The sequence below is a fragment of the Rhinopithecus bieti genome, unplaced genomic scaffold, assembly GCF_001698545.2.
Source record: "Rhinopithecus bieti isolate Rb0 unplaced genomic scaffold, ASM169854v2 scaffold_759, whole genome shotgun sequence".
In the NCBI taxonomy this organism is placed as follows: domain Eukaryota; kingdom Metazoa; phylum Chordata; class Mammalia; order Primates; family Cercopithecidae; genus Rhinopithecus; species Rhinopithecus bieti.
The window spans coordinates 806,520-827,577 of NW_016803631.1; the positions used below are offsets into that span (position 1 = coordinate 806,520).

General features: G+C 39.0%; 1 protein-coding gene across 1 annotated transcript in view; it reads left to right on the forward strand.

The window, feature by feature from the left end:
- The window catches only part of POLQ (DNA polymerase theta), a 119,694-nt gene that overhangs the window by 12,116 nt on the left and 86,520 nt on the right, over window positions 1-21,058 (forward strand). Inside the window, exons 4-9 of the mRNA XM_017891207.1 lie at window positions 469-625; window positions 2,680-2,788; window positions 7,002-7,221; window positions 10,401-10,548; window positions 18,228-18,374; window positions 20,313-20,525. Of these exons, the coding sequence (XP_017746696.1) occupies window positions 469-625; window positions 2,680-2,788; window positions 7,002-7,221; window positions 10,401-10,548; window positions 18,228-18,374; window positions 20,313-20,525 (994 nt within the window). The remainder of the gene's footprint in view (window positions 1-468; window positions 626-2,679; window positions 2,789-7,001; window positions 7,222-10,400; window positions 10,549-18,227; window positions 18,375-20,312; window positions 20,526-21,058) is intronic.

Below are 21,058 nucleotides of genomic sequence, written 5' to 3' on the forward strand. Positions count from 1 at the left end.
AAAAATCCCACTGAATTTGACTTTTAAAAGCTTTTCTTCCAATTACATTAAAAAATTGGTCATTAGGATAATGAGACTATTTTCCTCATAAAGTATAAATTTGTTTCTTAAAGTGTTATAACTAGTTTCTTGCTGTTTATTAGATTAAAATGTTAGTGCTTAAGGTAGTTTTTCTCCAATTTTAATTCCTATAAGTAGCTCTTAGAACTTTTTAGATTATTATGCTGTCATTAAAATTGCATAATTTTATTTGACTCTTAACAGAAATCTAAGTTTTGTCAGTTCTAAACTTCATATTTTTAGTATATGATCTAAAAAGAACCAGTGTGTCCTGGCCAGAAACAACTGATGACAGTAATCTGGTAGATGTCTTTAGATAGTTATGTCTATGTTCTGGGATAGAACCAGTTTATAACTCTTGAATTTCCAAGTTTTTTCACCTGTATTGTTCCTTTTTACTCAATTCAGAGTCTGTTTCAGGAAGTAGGAATAAAAGTAGATGGTTATATGGGCAGCACCTCTCCATCAAGGCATTTCTCTTCATTGGATATTGCAGTCTGCACAATTGAGAGAGCCAACGGTCTGATCAATCGCCTCATAGAGGAAAATAAGATGGATCTGTTAGGTAAGAAAGTTAGAAAATAAGTAAATACTTTCTATTCTATTTTTGATGGAATGAAGTGGAGCTGTTGTGATTTCTGTAGGTCCCATTTGTTTTTCTGTTGTCTATTGTCTAATTCTGGAGGCGAGAATTGGCATCTGTAATGTTAGGAATGCTGTGTTTATAAGTTTTGTGTCCTGCTGCTGTTATTGACTCCATTATGTTGCATTTTTGTACTTTACAGAATGTAGAGGATATCCTTAAGCCCTCAATAACTTCTCCTTGCTTCTTTGTTATCTAAACTTTACCAGGAATAGAAGGAAGCCTGCTGGGCCAGATATGCCATTTTGCAGTTAGCGTATATGTGTTTTTGTTACTATGTTCTGCTGCTATGATGTCTATTTTGGGCTTGGACCTAGAGTCTACCATTTAGCATGGAAATGGTAGGAAGCTAAAGAAACTGACACTCTATTTGAGCTTGGGATTCTGGGAAGATTTTCTATCTTAATGCATTTTTTTTTTTTGCCATTATGGAAAGGCCATTATGTAGAGGTAGCAACAGGCATAGAAGGATTTCAGCAGCAGAAGTAGCAAGAATATCAGCTACTTGTTGAGAACGTGGTACACTTAAAAATACCATGGTAAAGTTATGGTAGGGTAGGGGTGGAGGGTGGGAATCAGACATGGGCTATGGTCCATAAAGCTTGGAGAAAGAAATTGCAATTGATTTGTATCAGAATTGTCTTATTACTTGTGACCCCATTGGACTTTAAATATTTGAGAGTTGCAATAGACCCTAGTAAGTGCTATTTCTGATGTACCTAGCACAGTGCCTGGCACACGGTAGGCAGAATACTTTTTTTTTTTGGTGAATGAATGAATAAGTGCTAAAATAACTCATTAGACAGTACAATTTTGGAGATAGATTATTGATAGGGAAAAGAACATCATGTGTCATTAGGAAGTTCCCTATTGTCTCCTCAAATTCCTTTTCACTGGAAAGTTGTTTTTTGGTGGGGAGAATTTGGGATGGGGAGAATACCAGTGCATGTGGAAACTATGTTGTTATGAAAATGTTTAAAGAAAGTATTGGTTGACACTGAATTTTCAGTAATTCTTAAGAATTTTTCCAAGTATATACATTGGTTAAATTCTCCAAGTAGTGAAGGACATTGTGATCATATTTTTGTTTTGCAGTATAGTGACTCACTAGCCTACCATATTAAAAATCTCTTAAAATTGTCTTTTTCTTCTGGATCCTCATGTTTTTTTCTAAGCTACTTTCCAACATGAGTATATATGTTTTCCCATTGAAAAGTCAATACACTGAAAACTGACATAGATGTCTTTGATATTTGATTGTATGTTTATTTCAGTGAAGTTGCCAATTTAGAAGAGTGATGAGAAGCAGTTTTCCCTGGGTTTGTTTAGCCCTGAGTAAGCTAATAATTGATTTTTAGATCCAGTATACCTTGTAGTACAGCTGCCTGTAATACCTGAAACATCTTGGAAAAGAATTGCCCATTATAAGGAATATGATTTTTGATTTATGGTTTGAAATTTGCATCACTTGCAATGTATTATATCTTATATCAATGTGTGATATAAGATATTGAGTCTTTTAAATTTCTTCTTGTCACAGTCATAAAAAGAATGAAATCATGTCCTTTGTAGCAAAGCCACATGGATGCAGCTGGAGCCATTATCCTAAGCCAGTTAATGCAGGAACAGAAAACCAAGTACCACATGTTCTCACTTGTAAGTGGGAATTAAACTTTGAGTACTCATGGACATAAAGATGACAACAACAGAAACTGGGGACTACTAGAAGGGAACAAGGGTTGAAAAACTATTTAATAATAGGGTACTATTGCTAAGTACCTGGGTGATGGGATCATTTGTACTCCAAACCTCAGCATTACGCAATATACCCAGGTAACAAACCTGCACATGTACCCCCTGAATCTAAAATAAAAGTTGATATAAAGGAAATAAAATAGAGTGAAATAAAAGTTGGAAAAAAATTCTTCGTGGATGTGAGATTCTGTAAAAACCTAGTATCTGGAAAATCTTTTTAGGAATGGTGGTTGTCGATGAATTACATATGCTGGGAGACTCTCACCGAGGGTATCTGCTAGAACTTTTGCTGACCAAGATTTGCTATATTACTCGGAAATCAGCATCTTGGTGAGTACGTGAAATAACTGAATTCCTGAGATTTCAAACAGTGTTGAGAAATTGTCTGAAAAAGTGCATAAGTATGAGTTAAATAAATTAAGGGAGTGTAATATTTTTCTTATTGAGAAAACTCATGTATAGTAGTTTGCTTTTGTTCCAGAAGAAGTCAGTCCAGGTATAGTGGCTGACACCTGTAATCCCAGCACTTTGGAAGGCTGAGGTGGGAGGATCACTTGAGTCTGAGTTCCAGACCAGCCTGGGCAACACAGTGAGACCCCATTTCTATAAATGATAAAAAATTAACTGGGCATGGTGGCACTCACCTGTAATCCCAGCTTCTCAGGAGGCTGAGGCAGGAGGATTACTTGAGCCCAAGAGTTCCAGGCTGCAATGAGGTATGATTGTGCCACTTTACTCCAGCCTGGGCTACAGAGCAACACCATGTCTCTAACAACAACCTGAAAAGTATTTCAGGTTGAAACTGACTTTAGATTACTTTGTAAACATTCTTAATTTTCTGGCTGCTCACCCATCCAATGTATACATTTTTATTATAGATTTAAAAAAATCTAGTTTCTGTATTTTATTATAGATTTAAAAAAATCTATTTCTGTATTCTGTACTATATATATGAGTAGTCAGGCTAATTTTGAAAAATAGTATTTTTTTAGCCCTCACTTCTCAGAGGCTACTTCAACCTTTCAACTCTTGTAGCTTTTTAAAAATATTTACAGCAGCATCTCTAATTGTGGCTACTTAATTTTTTAAATTTCAGACCTTATATATTGACTTTTACTATGAAAGATGAAGATCTAGCTTTCTTTTAAATTCTTTACTAACCACTACCCAATAGTCTCCCTTCTCTGCAGTCTCTCTTTATCCTCTCATTATCTTCCTATTCTTCAAATATAGTTATGTTACGATTTTGCTTAGATCATTATTCAGTGTTATGCTATTATGACTATATAAATAACATTGGTAACTGGGTTATAGTGTAATATGATTACTTTTGCTTTTCTAAACAACTTTTTGTTTTCTCTGAAATTAATAACTGTCTTTTTTGTTTGATGGCTTGGTTTTCCAGATACTTACTGCTAATTTATCCCTAGCCTCCTCCCTAGTTGTGTATTCTACCACATTTGCTATTCTGCCAGTCATCTTCTCGAAGATTTTCCTAAAGCCCTTCAAGTTGTTCCAGTCTAGATAGGTGGTTAATCTATATATATGCTACATAGCAACCATCTTGGGATTCCCTTTCCCCAACCAGTGTTTTGACCATATATCTGTCTTGATTTACCTTCTTGTTTTGGTGGGAATATCTTCCAGGAACTTCTACTTTATTTCAGTGAACACACAAAGGTATAAATTTTTTAAGAACTTGCATGTCTCCAAATGCCTCATAATTCTTTTTTTTTTTTTTTTTTTTTCTTTGAGATGGAGTTTTGCTCTTTTGCCCAGACTGGGGTGAAGTGGTGCGATCGGCTTACTGCAACCTCCACCTCTCGGGTTCAAGTGATTCTCCTGCCTCAGCCTCCTGAGTAGCTGGGATTATAGGCACCTGCCACCACACCCAGCTAATTTTGTATTTTAGTAGAGACAGGGTTTCACCATGTTGGCCAGGCTGGTCTCGAATGCCTGACCTCAGGTGACCTACCCACCTCGGCCTCCCAAAGTGCTAGGGTGATAGGCATGAGTCACCGTACTTGGTCTCCATAATTATGGACTGTCCAGGTATAAAAGTCAAGATTGGAAATACTTTTCCTTCAGAGTTGTCAAGGCATTACTTCATTTTCTCATTGCTATTGAGAAATTCAGTGCTATGCTGGTTTTCATCCTTTGTATACAATTTTTTAAATTCTGTCTGGGAATTTTAGGCACTCCTCTTTTCCACAGTGCTATGAAATTTCATACTGATGTGTGTTGGTGTTGGTCTATTTTAGTCATTGTGCTGGGTATTCAATAGGTTCTTTTCAGTTAAGGGAGAATTGAACACATCTCTCTTGTGATAGAACAAGCAGATAACCATCTCTATCCCAAATCACTAGGGATATAGAAAATATGATTAATATAATCAGCAAATTTGACCTAATGGATATATATTGAACAACTACCTCAAAACAGCAGAATACATGTTCATTTGAGTTACACATGGAACATTTATTAAAAGTTTCCATATGCTGGACCATAAAGCAAGTCTTAACATATTTTAATGAATTCATATCATTTCTTTTCTTTTCTTTTTTTTTTTTTTTGAGATGGAGTCTCTGTCACCCAGGCTGGAGTGCTGTGGCCGGATCTCAGCTCACTGCAAGCTCCGCCTCCCGGGTTCACGCCATTCTCCTGCCTCAGCCTCCCAGGTAGCTGGGACTACAGGCGCTGCCACCTCACCTGGCTAGTTTTTTGTAGTTTTTTTTGGTAGAGACGGGGTTTCCCCGTGTTAGCCAGGATGGTCTCGATCTCCTGACCTCGTGATCCGCCCGTCTCGACCTCCCAAAGTGCTGGGATTATAGGCTTGAGCCACCGCGCCCGGCCCATATCATTTATTTTCTAACAGCAGTGAAATTAACTATAAGAAAAGCATAACTAGAAAATGTCTACATTACTGGAAATAAACACAATTTTGACATTTTTTAGATCAAAAAAGTAATCACAACAGAAATTAGAAAATAGTTTGAACTGAAAGTATAATAAAAATATTTACTAACAAAACTTGTGAAGGGCAGCAAAAGTTGTTTTTAAAAGAAAATTGATAGCATAAAACATATATATTATAAGGAAGAGAGACTGACAATCAATTATTTAATGATCCATCCCAATAACTTCGAAGAAAGGCCAGGCCTGGTGGCTTATGCGTGTAATCCCAGCACTTTGGGAGGCCGAGGCAGGCAGATCACTTGAGGCCAGTTCTAGACAAGCCTGCCCAACATGGCAAAACCCTGTCTCTACTAAAAATACAAAATCTGGCTGGGCGTCTTGATGCATACCTGCAATCCCAGCAACTCAGGTGGCATAAGAATCACTTGAACCCTGGAGGTAGAGGTTGCCATGAGCCGAGATTGCGCCTTTGCACTCCAGCTGACAGAGCTAGACCCTGTCTAGAAAAAAAAAAAGTAAAATAATGCAACAGAAAGCTTGACAAAATAATAAAAACAGAGCAAAAAATGGAAGAGGAAAGTCACTATCCAGACATTTAAAAATTCTACAAATGAATAAGAAAAACACAACCCACTATATCAATGGACAAAAAAACAGGCTTTTGAAACAGGGTATTGGCTGGGCACGGTGGCTCACGCCTGTAATCCCAGCAGTTTGGGAGGCCGAGGCGGGCGGATTACGAGGTCAGGAGATTGAGACCATCCTGGCTAACACGATGAAAACCCGTCTCTACTAAAAATACAAAAAAATTAGCCAGGTGTGGTGGTGGGTGCCTGTAGTCCCAGCTACTCGGGAGGCTGAGGCAGGAGAGTGGCGTGAACCCAGGAGGTGGAGCCTGTAGTGAGTGGGCGACAGAGCGAGACTCTGTTTCAAACAATAACAACAACAACAACCAGGGTATCCACGTGGTTCATACACATGAAGTGATGATGAGTCTCACTGGTTATCAGGGAACTGTAAATTACGTCTTCAAAGAAATACTGGCTGGGCGCGGTGGCTCATGCCTGTAATCCCAGCACTTTGGGAGGCTGAGGTGGGCGGATCATGAGGTCAGTTCAAGACCAGCCTGGCCAACACAGTGAAACACTGTCTCTACTAAACATACAAAAATTAGCCGGGTGTGGTAGTACGCACCTGTAGTCCCAGCTACTCAGGCGGCTGAGGCAGGAGAATCGCTTGAACCTGGGAGGCAGAGGTTGCAGTGAGCTGAGACAGGTCCATTGTACTCTAGCCTGGGTGACAGAGCAAGACCCTGTCTAAAAAAAGGAAATACTACCACGTACCCTCTATAACTGCTAACATATTATAAAGATTAACAATACCAAGTGGTGACAAGATTATGGAACAATAGAAAACACAGATTGTGGAGGTGTTACCTTGGAAAACAATGTGGGATTATCTAAATTGAAGATAATCTGTGACTCAATTTGTGGATCAGCAATTTTATTCTTAGGTATATATCCTAAAGAAATGTATGCAAAGGACATAACCATAAATATTGTTAGCAACACTAATTATTAATGCATTCTATATCTTTTAATATTCTTTTCATTTGTTTTTTTTATAGTCAGGCAGATTTAGCCAGTTCTCTGTCTAATGCTGTGCAGATTGTTGGCATGAGTGCTACCCTTCCTAATTTGGAGCTTGTGGCTTCCTGGTTGAATGCTGAACACTACCATACCGACTTTCGCCCTGTACCGCTTTTGGAGTCAGTAAAAGTTGGAAATTCCATATATGACTCTTCAATGAAACTTGTGAGGGAATTTGAACCCATGCTACAAGTGAAGGTAAATCAATATATTTACATCACTACTATTAGTATCTGTGTGTTTGATTTCATTTTCTAGCAAATTAACAATTCTGAATGATGTAATTGGGAGTTACATATACATTAGGATTAATATTAAGCTAACTGGTTTCCTCTTAAAGAATTGGTGAGCTGGGCGTGGTGGCTGACGTCTATAAATTCCAACACGTTGGGAGGCCGAGGCAGGTGGATCACTTGAGGTCAGGAGTTTGAGACCATCCTGGCCAACATGGTGAAACCCTGTCGCTACTAAAAATACAAAAATTAGCTAGGCGTGCTGGTGGGTGCCTGTAATCCCAGCTGCTTGGGAGGCTGAGGCAGGAGAATTGCTTGAACATGGTAGGTAGAGGCTGCAGTGAGCCGAGATCATGCCACTACACTCCAGCCTGGGCAACAGAGTGAGACTCCGTCCCCGCCAAAAAAAATATTGGTGGTGATGGTAAGAGAAGAAATGTAGTTGTACCTTTAATTTAAATAAATAATTGTTTCCTGATATATAATATAAACATTAAAAAAAAAACTGATCTTGTAGCTTTTTCTTTTTACTGGGAAAATGTTTTCTTATGGTTTAGTTTACACTAACTGTTAGTATGGAAAATTAACTTTTTTATTAAATGGTAGGTATAATATATAGTAAAGTGAAAAGAATATTATTTTTGTAGTCTGATAGATCTACCTCTGATACTTAATAGAGATACTTGATATGGCTGAGATAGTAGTTGAATCACAAAACCTATCTGAATCTCATATCTTCACCTATTAAATAGGATATTATAATCCTTATCTTGAATATTGTAAGAATTAAATATGATTTTAAAAAATTATCTGGCGTCTAGAAAGTGCTTGATAAATAAGTACCCTCCCATGCTCCCAAATACACTTTAATCCTGAGGTTAAAGAACTGACTCATGTACATTGGTGGAGTGAGGCATCTGCTGTTTTTATGCAGAGTTGTCCCTCTGAGTACTAACATAGCTAAGGGTCATTTTAGAATTGGGAATAGGACTAAATTTATGTATTTCACGAACTATCTAGGTACGCATTTGTAACTTCTGCATGCTTGGTGTGGAATCTTCGCTCTGTGCCCCATATTTCGCCTGGCTATGCCTTGGTTACTTCAATACATTTATGTGTGAACACATTCATTTGCTTTCCTGTTAATTTTTTTTCTTCTTTTACTATGTCTGTGCCTCCACCCTTTTGAACCACCTATACTTCTTACCTGGATTACTGAAATATTTCCTAATTGTTCTCTCGGCTTCTGACCTTGTCTCTTTCAGTCTATGCTTTACTTCAGGAGCTAGTGATCTATTTAAAACAAACATCAGATCATGTTATCCTTCTTCTCGGAAACTTGCAATGGCTTTCTGTTTCATTTAGAATAAAAGCCAGTGTCTTCATAGTAGTCTGTAAGGTCCTACATGATCTATACCCCCCGCCCCTCTTAGTGCTCTGGCTCTATCTACTATGTTCCCTCTCACTTCCTTCACACTAGCCTCTGCTGTTTTTTAATATACCATGAATTTCCTGCCTCAGGTTCTCTTTTTCTAGAATGCTTTCCCCTTAGGGGTATCAGTGTGATCAGTGTGGTTTACTCTTTCACCTTTGGACTTTTACTCAAATGTCACTGTCTTAGACCTTCCCTGGCCAACTTGTCTAAATTATAATGTTCTCCCTCACATGGTCTCTATTTCTTTTCCCTTAGCACTTTTCAAAACCAAACATATTATGTGTTTTTTTGTTTTTGTTTTTGTTTTTTTTTGAGATGGAGTTTTGCTCTTCTTGCTCAGGCTGGAGTGCAATGGCGTGATCTCAGCTCACCGCAACCTCCACCTTCCAGGTTCAAGCGATTCTTCTGCCTCAGCCTCCCTACTAGTTGGGATTACAGGCATGTGCCACTACACCCAGCTAATTTTGTATTTTTAGTAGAGACGGGGCTTCTCCACATAGGTCAGGCTGGTCTTCGAGCTCCCGACCTCAGGCCTCGGCCTCGCAAAGTGCTGGGATTACAGGAGTGAGCCACTGTGCCTGGCCCCTTATATGTTTTGCTTACCTCGTTTTTGTTATTATCTATCTCTTCCTACTGGAGTAGAAACGTTATGAGGATAGAGCTTTTTTTCTGCTTTGTTCGCAGCTCCATCCCCAGTACCTAGAACAATATTTGACATATAGTAAATATTCATTTAATGAGTGAATAAATGGATGCATTAATCCAGTTTTTAATACATACATTGAGATACTTCCAGTATGGAGAACTTGCAGGGCCACCACAGGGTATTCACACCTGCCCTTTTGTTTGTTTGAAATGTGTTACCTTTCATTGAGATAATGTTTCCCCACCTTCACATCTCAGCTAAATTGCTTTCTCAGGACAGTTTTTCTTTCAGATCTTTCTGTCAAATATGAGACCTCAAAACACTGTAAAACTCTCTTTTAATGGTATATATTATTATTGCATTTTATATTTATTTAGTACAGATGCTCTTAGACTTATGATGGGGTTATATCCTGATAAACTCATTGTAAGTTGAAAATGCATTTAATACATTTAACCTACCGAATATCATAGCTTAGCCTAGCCTACCTTAAATGTTCTCCAGAACATTTACATTAGCCTGCAGTTGGGCAAAATCATCTAGCACAAAGCCTGTTTTATAATAAAGTGTTTAATATCTTATAATTTAATGAATACTGTGCTGAGAGTGAAAAATAGAAGAGTTGTATGGGCACCCAAAGTATGGTTTCTATTGAATGCATACTGCTTTTGCACCATTGTAAAATAAAAAAAAATCGTAAAGTCCAACCATTTTAAGTTGGGGACATCTGTATTTTAATGTGTCTCTTGGTGAGACTATAAACCCCTTGACTATTAGGATCTTGACTTTCTTTTTACTCAATATTGTATTTCCATTGCCTGAGGATTGGAGCTCAGTTAATATTAGTTGAATGAATAGTAACTACTATTTCTTTCACCTTTCATCATTAGGAGCTTATTTTTTCTTCTTTTTTTTCCTTTCTTTTGTTATTGACTTTGTAACTGATTTTTATTATGCTTTCAAGAAGAAAAAGCTTCCCCAGAAAGGAAAATGAGTGCTTTTAAACAGATGTGAGAATCTTTTGAAAGTACCACTAAAGTGGTTATGTATCTTTCTTTTTTAGGGAGATGAGGACCATGTTGTTAGTTTATGTTATGAGACGATTCGTGATAACCATTCAGTATTACTTTTTTGTCCATCAAAGACATGGTGTGAGAAGCTGGCAGATATCATTGCTCGAGAGTTTTATAATCTACATCATCAAACTGAGGGTGAGTTATGGATGGAAAGGAAAGCCTTCATGCTTAGTACATTTGCTTGAAAGTAACAGTAGTGATTATATTAGCAAAAACGTGGCTTTTGTTAATCATTGCCACTGCCTGCCCACTAGGTGGTACCGTTTTTACCAAACTGTGCTTTTGTGATTCAAATCATATTCCATCCCTAGTATAGACTATGTATACGCACACAAGCTTAGACTAATCAGCTTTAGATTTTTAGAATACTGGATATATGCTACAGTTCTTTATCAGGGATCCATGGGCTTTAAGAGTTTGATCTTTGGAGCCCCTAAATTGGATGCAAAACTTCACATGTAGACATTTCTTTGGGGAAAGTAACCATATCTTCTTTATATTTCCAAAGGAAAGTGTAACTCTGAAAAAAATCATACACATATGAGTATATATGTATAAGTTGACCTTGAACGACGTGGGTTTGAATTGTGTGCATTCATTTATATGTGGATTTCTGTCAGTACATAATATATTAGAAAATGTTTTGGTGATTTGTGTTAATTTGAAGAAACTGACAAGCTGTGTAGCCTAGAAACATGAAAACATTAAAGAACAAAAAGAAAAAGATATGTCATGTAGCCTAAAACATATGTAGATGCTAGTCTATTTTATCACATACTACTTTAAAATATACACAAATCGATTATTTTATTTATTTATTTATTTATTTATTTATTTATTTATTATTTTTTGGGACAGAGTCTTGCACCCGTCGCTTAGGCTGAAATGCAATGGCACAGTCTTGGCTCACTGCAACCTCTGCCTCCTGGGTTCAAGTGATTCTCCCGTCTCAGCCTCCCCGGTAGCTGGAATTACAGGCACCTGCCATCATGCCCTGCTAATTTTTGTAGAGACCTGGTTTCACCAAGCCAGGGTGGTCTTGAACTCCTGATCTCAAGTGATCCACCTGCCTTGGCCTCCCAAAGTGCTGGGTTTACAGGCGTAAGCCACTGCGCCTGGCCCAAATCTTTTATTAAAAATTAAAATTTCTGCCAGGCACGGTGGCTCACACCTGTAATCCTAGCACTTTGAGAGGCTGAGGAGGGTGGATCACCTGAGGTCAGGAGTTCGAGACCAGCCTGGCTAACATAGTGAAACCCCGTTTCTACAAAAAATACAAAAAATTAGCTGGGTGTGGTGGTGCACACCTGTAATCCCAGCTACTCAGGAGGCTGAGGTGGGAGAATTGCTTGAACCCAGGAGGCGGAAGTTGCAGTGAGCCAAGATCGTGCCATTGCACTCCAGCATGGGCAACAAGAGCGAAACTCCATCTCAAAAAAAAAAAAAAATTAAAATTTCCAGCCCAGCCAACATGGTGAAACCCCATCTCTACTAAATACAAAAATTAGCTGGGTGTGATGGTGGGCACCTGTAATCCTAGCTACATGGGAGGCTGAGGCAGGAGAATCACTTGAACCTGGGAGGTGGAGGTTGCAGTAAGCCGAGATCACGCCGCTTTACTCTAGCCTGGATGACAGAGTGAGACCCTCTCTCGAATAGATAAATAAATAAATAAATAAATAAATAAATAAATATTTATCAAAACTTATGCACACAGACACAGACGCCATTCACAGTCAAGAAGATATGGCACCATTCACAGTTAAGAAGAGTGTAAACAAATGTAAAGAGGCAGTGTTAAATCATAACTGCATAAAATTAACCATAATATATACTGTACTACTGTAATAATTTTATAGCTACCTCCTGCTGCTGTTGCAGTAAGCTCACGTATTGTGAGTATCCACTTAAAATATGTGACGCTTATCATCTTCATATGAGCAGTTTGTCTCTCATAATTTGCATATTGTAGTAAAAAGTAATTTATCTTGTTTCTCATGTACTTTTCATCATATTTAGTGCAGTACTGTAAACCTTGAATAATACTATGGGACCAATCTGAAGTGCCACTAGTGATGCCGGAAGTGTTCCCAAGAAGCAGAGAAAAGTTGTGGCATTCTAAGAAAAAACTGAATTGCTTGCTATGTACCATAAGTTGAGGTCTGCAGATGCATTTATTATTTTAAGATAAATGAATTGAGCTCAAGTACTACTGTAAAAAAAGAAGGAAATTTATGAAGCTATTGCTGCAGCTTTGCACATTTTGTGAAATACTTTGTCATCTGATTTTGAAAATGCAGTTTTATGTGGCTGCAGGATCACTATATGAAAGGCACACCTGCTGGGTGAGGTGGCTTACATCGATAATCCCAGCACTTTGGAAGGCCAAGGCAGGAGGATCACTTGTGTCCAGGAGTTCAAGACCAGCATGGGCTACATAGTGAGATCTTAGCTCTACAAAAGTTAAAAAGTTACGCCGGGCACGGTGGTTCACGCCTGTAATCCCAGCACTTTGGGAGGATGAAGTGGGCGGATCACCTGAGGTCAGGAGTTTGAGACCAGCCTGGATAACATAGTGAAACCCCGTCTCTACTAAAAAATACAAAAATTAGCCAGGCGTGGTGGTGCACGCCTATAGTCCCAGCCACTTGGGAGGCTGAGGCAGGAGAATTGCTTGAACCTGGGAGGAAGAGGTTGCAGTGAGCCGAGATTGTGCCAGTGCACTCCAGCCTGGGCGACAGAACGAGACTCCATCTCAAAAAAAAAAAGAAAAGAAAAAGGTAGCCGGGTGTGGTGGTGTTTGCCTGTAGTTCCAGCTACTTGGGAGGCTGAGGTGGGAGGATTGTTTGAACCTGGGAGGTAAAGGGTGCAGTCAGCCATGATCATGCCATTGTGCTCAGCTCAGTCTGAGTGGCAGAGTGAGACCCTGTCGCCACAGATGCACACACACACGCATGCACACGTGCACGTGCACACACACACACACATGCAAAAGAAACGCATACCTATAGACTACTATGATTTGAGAAAAAGTGAAGTCCATATGGCAACTTAAAGCAAAGGGATCTAAAGCTGGAGAATTTAATGCCAGCAAAAGATGGTTGGATCGTTTTAGAGGTTTATATGTGGAGTTTTTTCAATACATAATGGAAAATTTTTTGGTGATTTGTATTAATTTGAAAAAGTGTCAAGATAACAGGAGATGCAAGACCAAGAGGCTGCAAATGAGTTCCACGATACCATTAAGAAAATTATTGAGGAGAAAGGATATCTGCCTGAACAGATTTTTAATGCAGATGAAAGTGCCCTATTCTGGGGGGAAAAAAAATGCCACAAAGAACCCATTTATCAGTAAGGAAGAGAAGAAAGCACCAGGATTTAAAGCAGGAAGGGATAGGCTAACTCTTGTGCAAATGCAGTTGGGTTTATGATCAGGACTACTCATATCTATAAGACAGCTAATCCCCAAGCCTTAGAGGGAATAGATAAACACTGGTTGCCAGTCTTTTGGTTGTACAAGAAGGACTGGAGAGTGAGAACCCTTTCTCTGGATTGGTTTCATCGATGCTTTGTCTCTGAAGTCAGGAAATACATTGCCAGTAAGGGACTGCCTTTTAACTTTCTTTTGATGTTAAACAATGCCCTGGGCCATCCAGAACCTCTTGAGTTCAACAGTTAAGGCATCAAAGTGATCTACTTACCCTCAAACACAGCATCTCTAATTTAGTCTCTAGATCAAGGGGTCATGAGGACGTTTGAAGCTCATTATGCACGGTACTCTATGGAAAGGACTGTCAACATTATGGAAGAGAACCCCAATAGAACATTGTGAAAGTCTTGAAGGATTATTTCATTGAAGATGCCATCGTTGTTATAGGGAAAGCTGTGAAAGCCAGCACGCCCAAAATGATAAATTTCTGCTGGAGAAAACTGTCCACATATTGCACATGACTTCACATAGGATTTATGACAGAGCCAATGAATGAAATCATGAAAGAGATTGTGAAAATGGCAAAAAAAATGGTGGAGGTAAAGGGTTTCAAGATATGGATCTTGGAGAAATTCAAGAGCTAGTAGACACCATACCAGAGGAATTAACAGAAGATGACTTGAAGAAAATGAGTGCTTCCAAACAAGTGCCAGATGATGAGTAAGAAGACATAGAAGAAGCAGTGCCAGAAAACAAGTTGACATTAGACAGTTTGGCAGAAGGATTCCCATTATTCAAGACTGCTTCTGACTTTTTTTATGGCATGGACCCTCCTATGATATCGGCACTGAAACGACAGCAAATGGCGAAAGGATTGGTACCGTATATAAAATTTTAGATAATTAAAAGCAAAAACAGGCAGAAATTACAATGTATTTACGTAAAGTTACACCAAGTGTGCCTGCCTCTACTGCCACCACTTCTGCCTCTGCCACCCCGAGACAGCAAGATGAACCCGTCTCCTCTTTCTCCTTCTTCATCCTACTCAAGGTAAAGATGATGAAGATAAAGACCTTTATGATGATTTATTACTGAATAGTAAATGTATTTTCTCTTTCTTGTTTTCTTTTTTCGTTGTTGTTGCTTTTTCTGAGACGGAGTCTCGCTCTGTTGCCCAGGCTGGAGTGCTGTGGCCGGATCTCAGCTCACTGCAAGCTCCGCCTCCCGGGTTCAGGCCATTCTCCTGCCTCAGCCTCCCGAGTAGCTGGAACTACAGGCGCCCACCGCCACACCCGGCTAATTTTTTGTATTTTTAGTAGAGAGGGGTTTCACTGTGTTAGCCAGGATGGTCTCTATCTCCTGACCTTGTGATCCGCCTGCCTCGGCCTCCCAAAGTGCTGGGATTACAGGTGTGAGCCACCGCCTATCAGTAGTTAAATTTTGGAGAAGTCCAGTTGTGTGCAGATTTTTGACTGGGGGTTTCTTTGTTTCTAACTCCTGTGTTGTTTAACAGTCAACTTGTGTGTGTGTGTGTGTGTGTGTGTGTGTGTGTATTTATACACATATATACACACACATGCATGTATATACAAATCTATTTTAAAATCAGCTTTGAGGTATTATAAGAAAATGTACCAATTTTTTATATATATGATAAATTTTAACAAATGTATACATCTGTTTAACCATATTATATTCAACACCTAGAACATTTTCATTACCCTAAAATATTCTTTTTTCTTTTGCTGTCTCTTCCCTCTATCCCAGACTTAGGCAACTGTTGATCTCTGCTTGCTGTCACTTTAGATTACTTGTGCTTTTCTAAAAATTTCACGTAAATGAAGTCATACAGTATGTATGTGTCTTTTGTATCTAGCTTCTTTCACTCAGCCTGGTGTGGTTGATGTTCACCCAGGTTGTTAATTTATCAGTTTGTTCCTTTTTTGTTGCCAAATGGTGATCTAGTATATACTAATGGCTATAATCATTAGTATATATTTTTACTGTTGCCTCACTATTTTTACTAGTCTGTGGTGCTTTGGAGTCCAAGACAAATACAAGGAAGACAGGGACCAGTTCTAGTCACAGAATATTAGATATTTTATTAATTAATTATACTAGTGGCATCATGAAGATAAGTGATGGAAATCTCAAGCCTAGCTCTAACAAGTAAACTTTGCTTGAAGTTTATATTGGCTAGGCTGTTGTCTAACAGTGTATTATCTCTTCCAGTTTCCCCTTTATTGGTACTTTCTATACCAGGTTAGCTTATTTCCTTACATTTTACCATGGCCATTTATAATCCTTAATAACCAGAATCATCATCATTTTCTTTTCTTGAGATTTTGTCGTCTTGGTTAGCAGCAGTAGCTCCCAAATGCTAGTGCTCGGACTGGAGTCTATGATGAGATTTTTATCAGAAAAATAAAGACAAGGCAGTATATTATTTATAAAGCTGCAGTTTACATTCTGAAATTATTCCTAGTCATTTTTTAATGTTAAATGTCTTTTTTGAAATAAAAATATTGATAGATAAGGTTTTAAAAAATTAATTGCCCTCAGCAAAATAAAACATTGGCAACTTTCTGTGAATTCTTAAAATTTTAAGTAAAGTTTACCTAAAAATTTAAAAATGTATGAAATATAAGATATATATTTAAGTATATATATATTTGATTAGTTTCAACTGACACATAATAATTCTAGAACATACATTTCTTTCTTTTCTTTTCTTTTTTTTTTTGAGACAGGATCTTGCTGTGTTGTCCAGGATGGAATGCAGTGGCATGATCTCAGCTCACTGTAATCTCTATCTCATGGGCTCAAGTGATCCTCCCACTTTAGCCTCCCGAGTAGCTGGGTCTATAGGTGCATGCCACCATGCCTGGCTAATTTTTTTGTGTTTTTTTTTTAGAGATGGGATTTTGCCACATTTCCCAGGCTGGTCTCAAACTCCTGGATTCAAGTGATCTGCCCACTTTGGCCTCCCAAAGTTCTGGGGTTACAGGTGTCAGCCACCATGCCCAGCCATATAATTACTTTTTTTTTTTTTTTTTTTTTTTTTTNCATGCCACCATGCCTGGCTAATTTTTTTGTGTTTTTTTTTTAGAGATGGGATTTTGCCACATTTCCCAGGCTGGTCTCAAACTCCTGGATTCAAGTGATCTGCCCCCTTTGGCCTCCCAAAGTTTTGGGGTTAAAGGGGTCACCCCCCCTCCTCCTCCATATATTTTGTTTTTTTTTTTTTTTTTTTTTTTGAGACGGAGTCTCGCTCTGTCACCCAGGCTGGAGTGCTGTGGCCGGATCTCAGCTCACTGCAAGCTCCGCCTCCCGGGTTCTCGCCATTCTCCTGTCTCAGCCTCCCGAGTAGCTGGGACTACAGGCGCCGCCACGTCGCCCGGCTAGTTTTTTGTAGTTTTTAGTAGAGACGGGGTTTCACCGTGTTAGCCAGGATGGTCTCGATCTCCTGACCTCGTGATCCGCCCGTCTCGGCCTCCCAAAGTGCTGGGATTACAGGCTTGAGCCACCGCGCCCGGCCGCCATATAATTACTTTTTATGAAAAGTTTTGCAAGTTCAAAAATCTCAGCACTTTGGAGGCCAAGGTGGGAGAATTGCTTAAGCCCAAGAGTTTGAGACCTGCCTGGGCAACATAGGGAGACCCTATCTCTATAAGTGACAAAAAAAATACTAGCTGGGCATAGTGGCACATGTGTCTGGTCCTAACTAACCAGGAGACTGAGGTGGGAGGATTGCTTGAGCCCAGGAGGTTGAGGCTGCCGTGAGCAGTGATTGTGCCACTGTACTCCAGCCTGGGTGACAGAGTGAGACCCTGTCTCAAAAAAACATTAAGCTCTTACTGGGGGAGAAGACAAAAAAACAGAGAGTGGTATATAATTAACTACCAGATTAATGCCAAAGAGGCAAGAATAATTTGACAGTGAAGTAGGCTTTTTCGTGACAGGATTGGTGAAACCCTCTGATACTGCAACTACTGGTTGGTGGTACACACCTTGAGCAAGCGTTTTGATTTTGGGGCTTTGAGTGGTAATCAGTATCTGTAATACTCTACTTCCCCAGCAGGTTCCTTTGATCCTCTCCTGTGGGTCTTACCCTTATACAGTTTCCTAAACTTTGGCGCACATTGGAATTGCCTGGGGAGATTTAAAAATTCTTCATGTCCAGGTCACACCCCACACCAATTATATAACAATGTCCAGGATTAAGAACCAGGCATCAGTATTCTTAAAAAATTTCCAGGGGATTATAGTATGCAGCAGTTTCAGAACCATTCTCCTGCTATTTAGTTCTATTATGATTTAGACAGATACCACTTAAAGGAGCTGGAGCTAGAAGCAAATGGTGTTGATAATTTTTTTGTGACAGGATTAGTGAAACCTTCTGAATGCCCACCAGTAATTCTAGAACAAAAAGAACTCCTGGAAGTGATGGATCAGTTAAGACGTTTGCCTTCAGGACTGGACTCTGTATTACAGAAAACTGTACCATGGGGTGTAGCATTTCATCATGCAGGTATTTCATATTTATAATCTGTTATTAAGAAACCTCCAAAATTCCTCATACTGTCTTAACTTTTATATTTGTGTATATTTATTTCTTGTTAAACACACTTGTTATCCTTAGATTTCTTTTTAAGAAATTGTGTGGGCTGGGCGTAGTGGCTCACTCCTGTAATCCCAGCACTTTGGGAGGCCAAAGCAAGTGGATCACCTGAGGTCAGGAGTTCAAGACCAGCCTGGCCAACATGGCAAAACCCCGTCCCTACTAAAAATACAAAAATCAGCCGGGCGTTGTGGCACGCACCTGTAATTCCAGCTTCTTGGGAGGCTGAGGCCGGCAGAATTGCTTGAACCCAGGAGGTGGAGGTTACAGTGAGCCGAGATTGTGCCACTGTACTCCAACCTGGGCGACTAAGCGAAATTGTGTGATAGATGGAACAAGAGTAAAACAAACATGTTTCAGTTTACTTATTTGTATATAGTAGTCTCCCCTTGTTCACTGAAGCTATGTTCCAAGACCCCCAGTAGATATCTGAAACCATGCATAGTACCAGCCCCACATATATGATGTTTTTTCATAGCATGTTAAAACTTTTAAATGTATTTGAAATGCGTGTGTGTGAGGGGGTATATATATTTATATATATGGTATATAGTAGTCCTTCTTTGTGGAGAATATGTTCCAAGATCCTCAGTGGATGCCTGAAACCACAGATAGTACCAAATCCTCTATATACTATGTTCTTTCCTATATAGTGACATTGTATAGTGCAGGTAGTGTATATAGCATGGATACACTGAATAAAGGGATAATTCATGTCCTGGGTGGTAGGGCATGCAATTTAAAACTTATGAATTGCTTATTTCTGGAATTTTCCTCTTTATATTTTTGACTTTGGGTAACTAAAACTGTGGAAAGCAATACCACAGATGGGGGAAACTACTATATATACACACACAAAATTTACATTGTATGTAATTTATGATGCATACTAAAAAAGTGAACACCTGTGTACCCACCACTTAATTTTAAAATTAGAACCCCAGACCTTTAAATTTTTTAATAAAATTGAAAATGAGCCAGATAAGTATATATTCTATACGCTGTTTTTCATTTACTCATGTTTTTATTCATCATGTATTTATGTCGGAAGTATATCTGACCAATGTGATGCACAGGCCCTGAAGATATCTTGATGAATAAGGTATATCACTATCCACAAGGAGTTCATTATCTAGAACAGTGATTAGCAAGTTATAGTCTGCTGGTCAAGTCTAGCCTACCATCTGTTTTTGTAAATAAAGTTTTATTGGAACACAGTCATGCCCATTTGTTCTGTTGCTGCTTTCACGTCACAGTGGCAGGGTTGAATAGTTACAGCAGAGACCTGCTATTCCACAGGAACAGGAAAAGTTTGTGGACCCCTGGTCTGGAAAATAAGATAGAGGTATACGAGGGGCAGCAGATTCTACTCTTTTTTTGTTATTGTTGTTGTTTTGTGAGACTGAGTCTCGCTCTGTTGCCCAGGCTGGAGTGCAATGATGTGATCTCGGCTCATTGCAAACTCTGCCTCCCAGGTTCAAGTGATTCTCCTGCCTCAGCCTCCTGACTAGCTGGGATTACAGGTGCCCACGACCATACACAGCTAATTTTTGTATTTTTAGTACAGGTGGGGTTTCACCATGTTGGCCAGGCTGGTCTCAAACTCCTGACCTCAAGCGATCCACCTGCCTTAGCCTCCCAAAGTCCTGGGATTACAGGCATGAGCCATTGCGCCCGGCCAGATTATACTGTTAAAGAGGTAGACTGTGATGACTCCTTTGTCAACAGTCATAACAATCGTTTCAAAAATCTTTAGAGGCTTGAAGCAGACTCAAATCCATTTGTAAGTGGTCACGTATAATATTTTCATTATATATCAATAAATATATAAAAACCTCCTTTTTTTAGGTCTTACTTTAGAGGAGAGGGATATTATTGAAGGAGCCTTTCGTCAAGGTCTCATTCGGGTCTTGGCGGCGACTTCTACTCTTTCTTCTGGGGTGAATTTACCTGCACGTCGTGTGATTATTCGAACCCCTATTTTTGGTGGTCGACCTTTAGATATTCTTACTTATAAGCAGATGGCTGGTCGTGCTGGCAGGAAAGGAGTGGACACAGTAGGTAAGTGAGTTTGAATTTAATTGTAGCAGCATTGCTGAAGGACAGTGTCTACTTGAAATTTGACTAGTGCCTGGCAACCTGTTTCTCATCATGCTGTATTTCTTTATTATCCAGTGCACTCATGTCATCATTTTGGATTCACTTAATATTTATAGTGAGTAAGAGTTATAATTTTCGTATATATATATCATCAACTGTTGATTTTCTACAAATGTTGAATTAAGGTTTTCTTTTGTATTATATACCATAAAATGATTTAGTATTATGTAAATCAAGATGACTTATTATTACTTAGCTGGAATATGATTTTTAATTTCTAAGTATAGTCTACTCTTTAGCACTAATTAATTTTCACAGATGTTAGTTCAACTTAGGTGACTGGTCTCAGAAATCAGACAAGGATGCTGGGATGCACCTTCACACTTCGGGAATAGGAACTTGACATCCCATCTTTTTTCTTGAAATCGGTGCTGGCTCTGAAAAAACACCTTTTCATTTTCTTACCTTGTACCAGCAAGTTATGATTTTTTTTT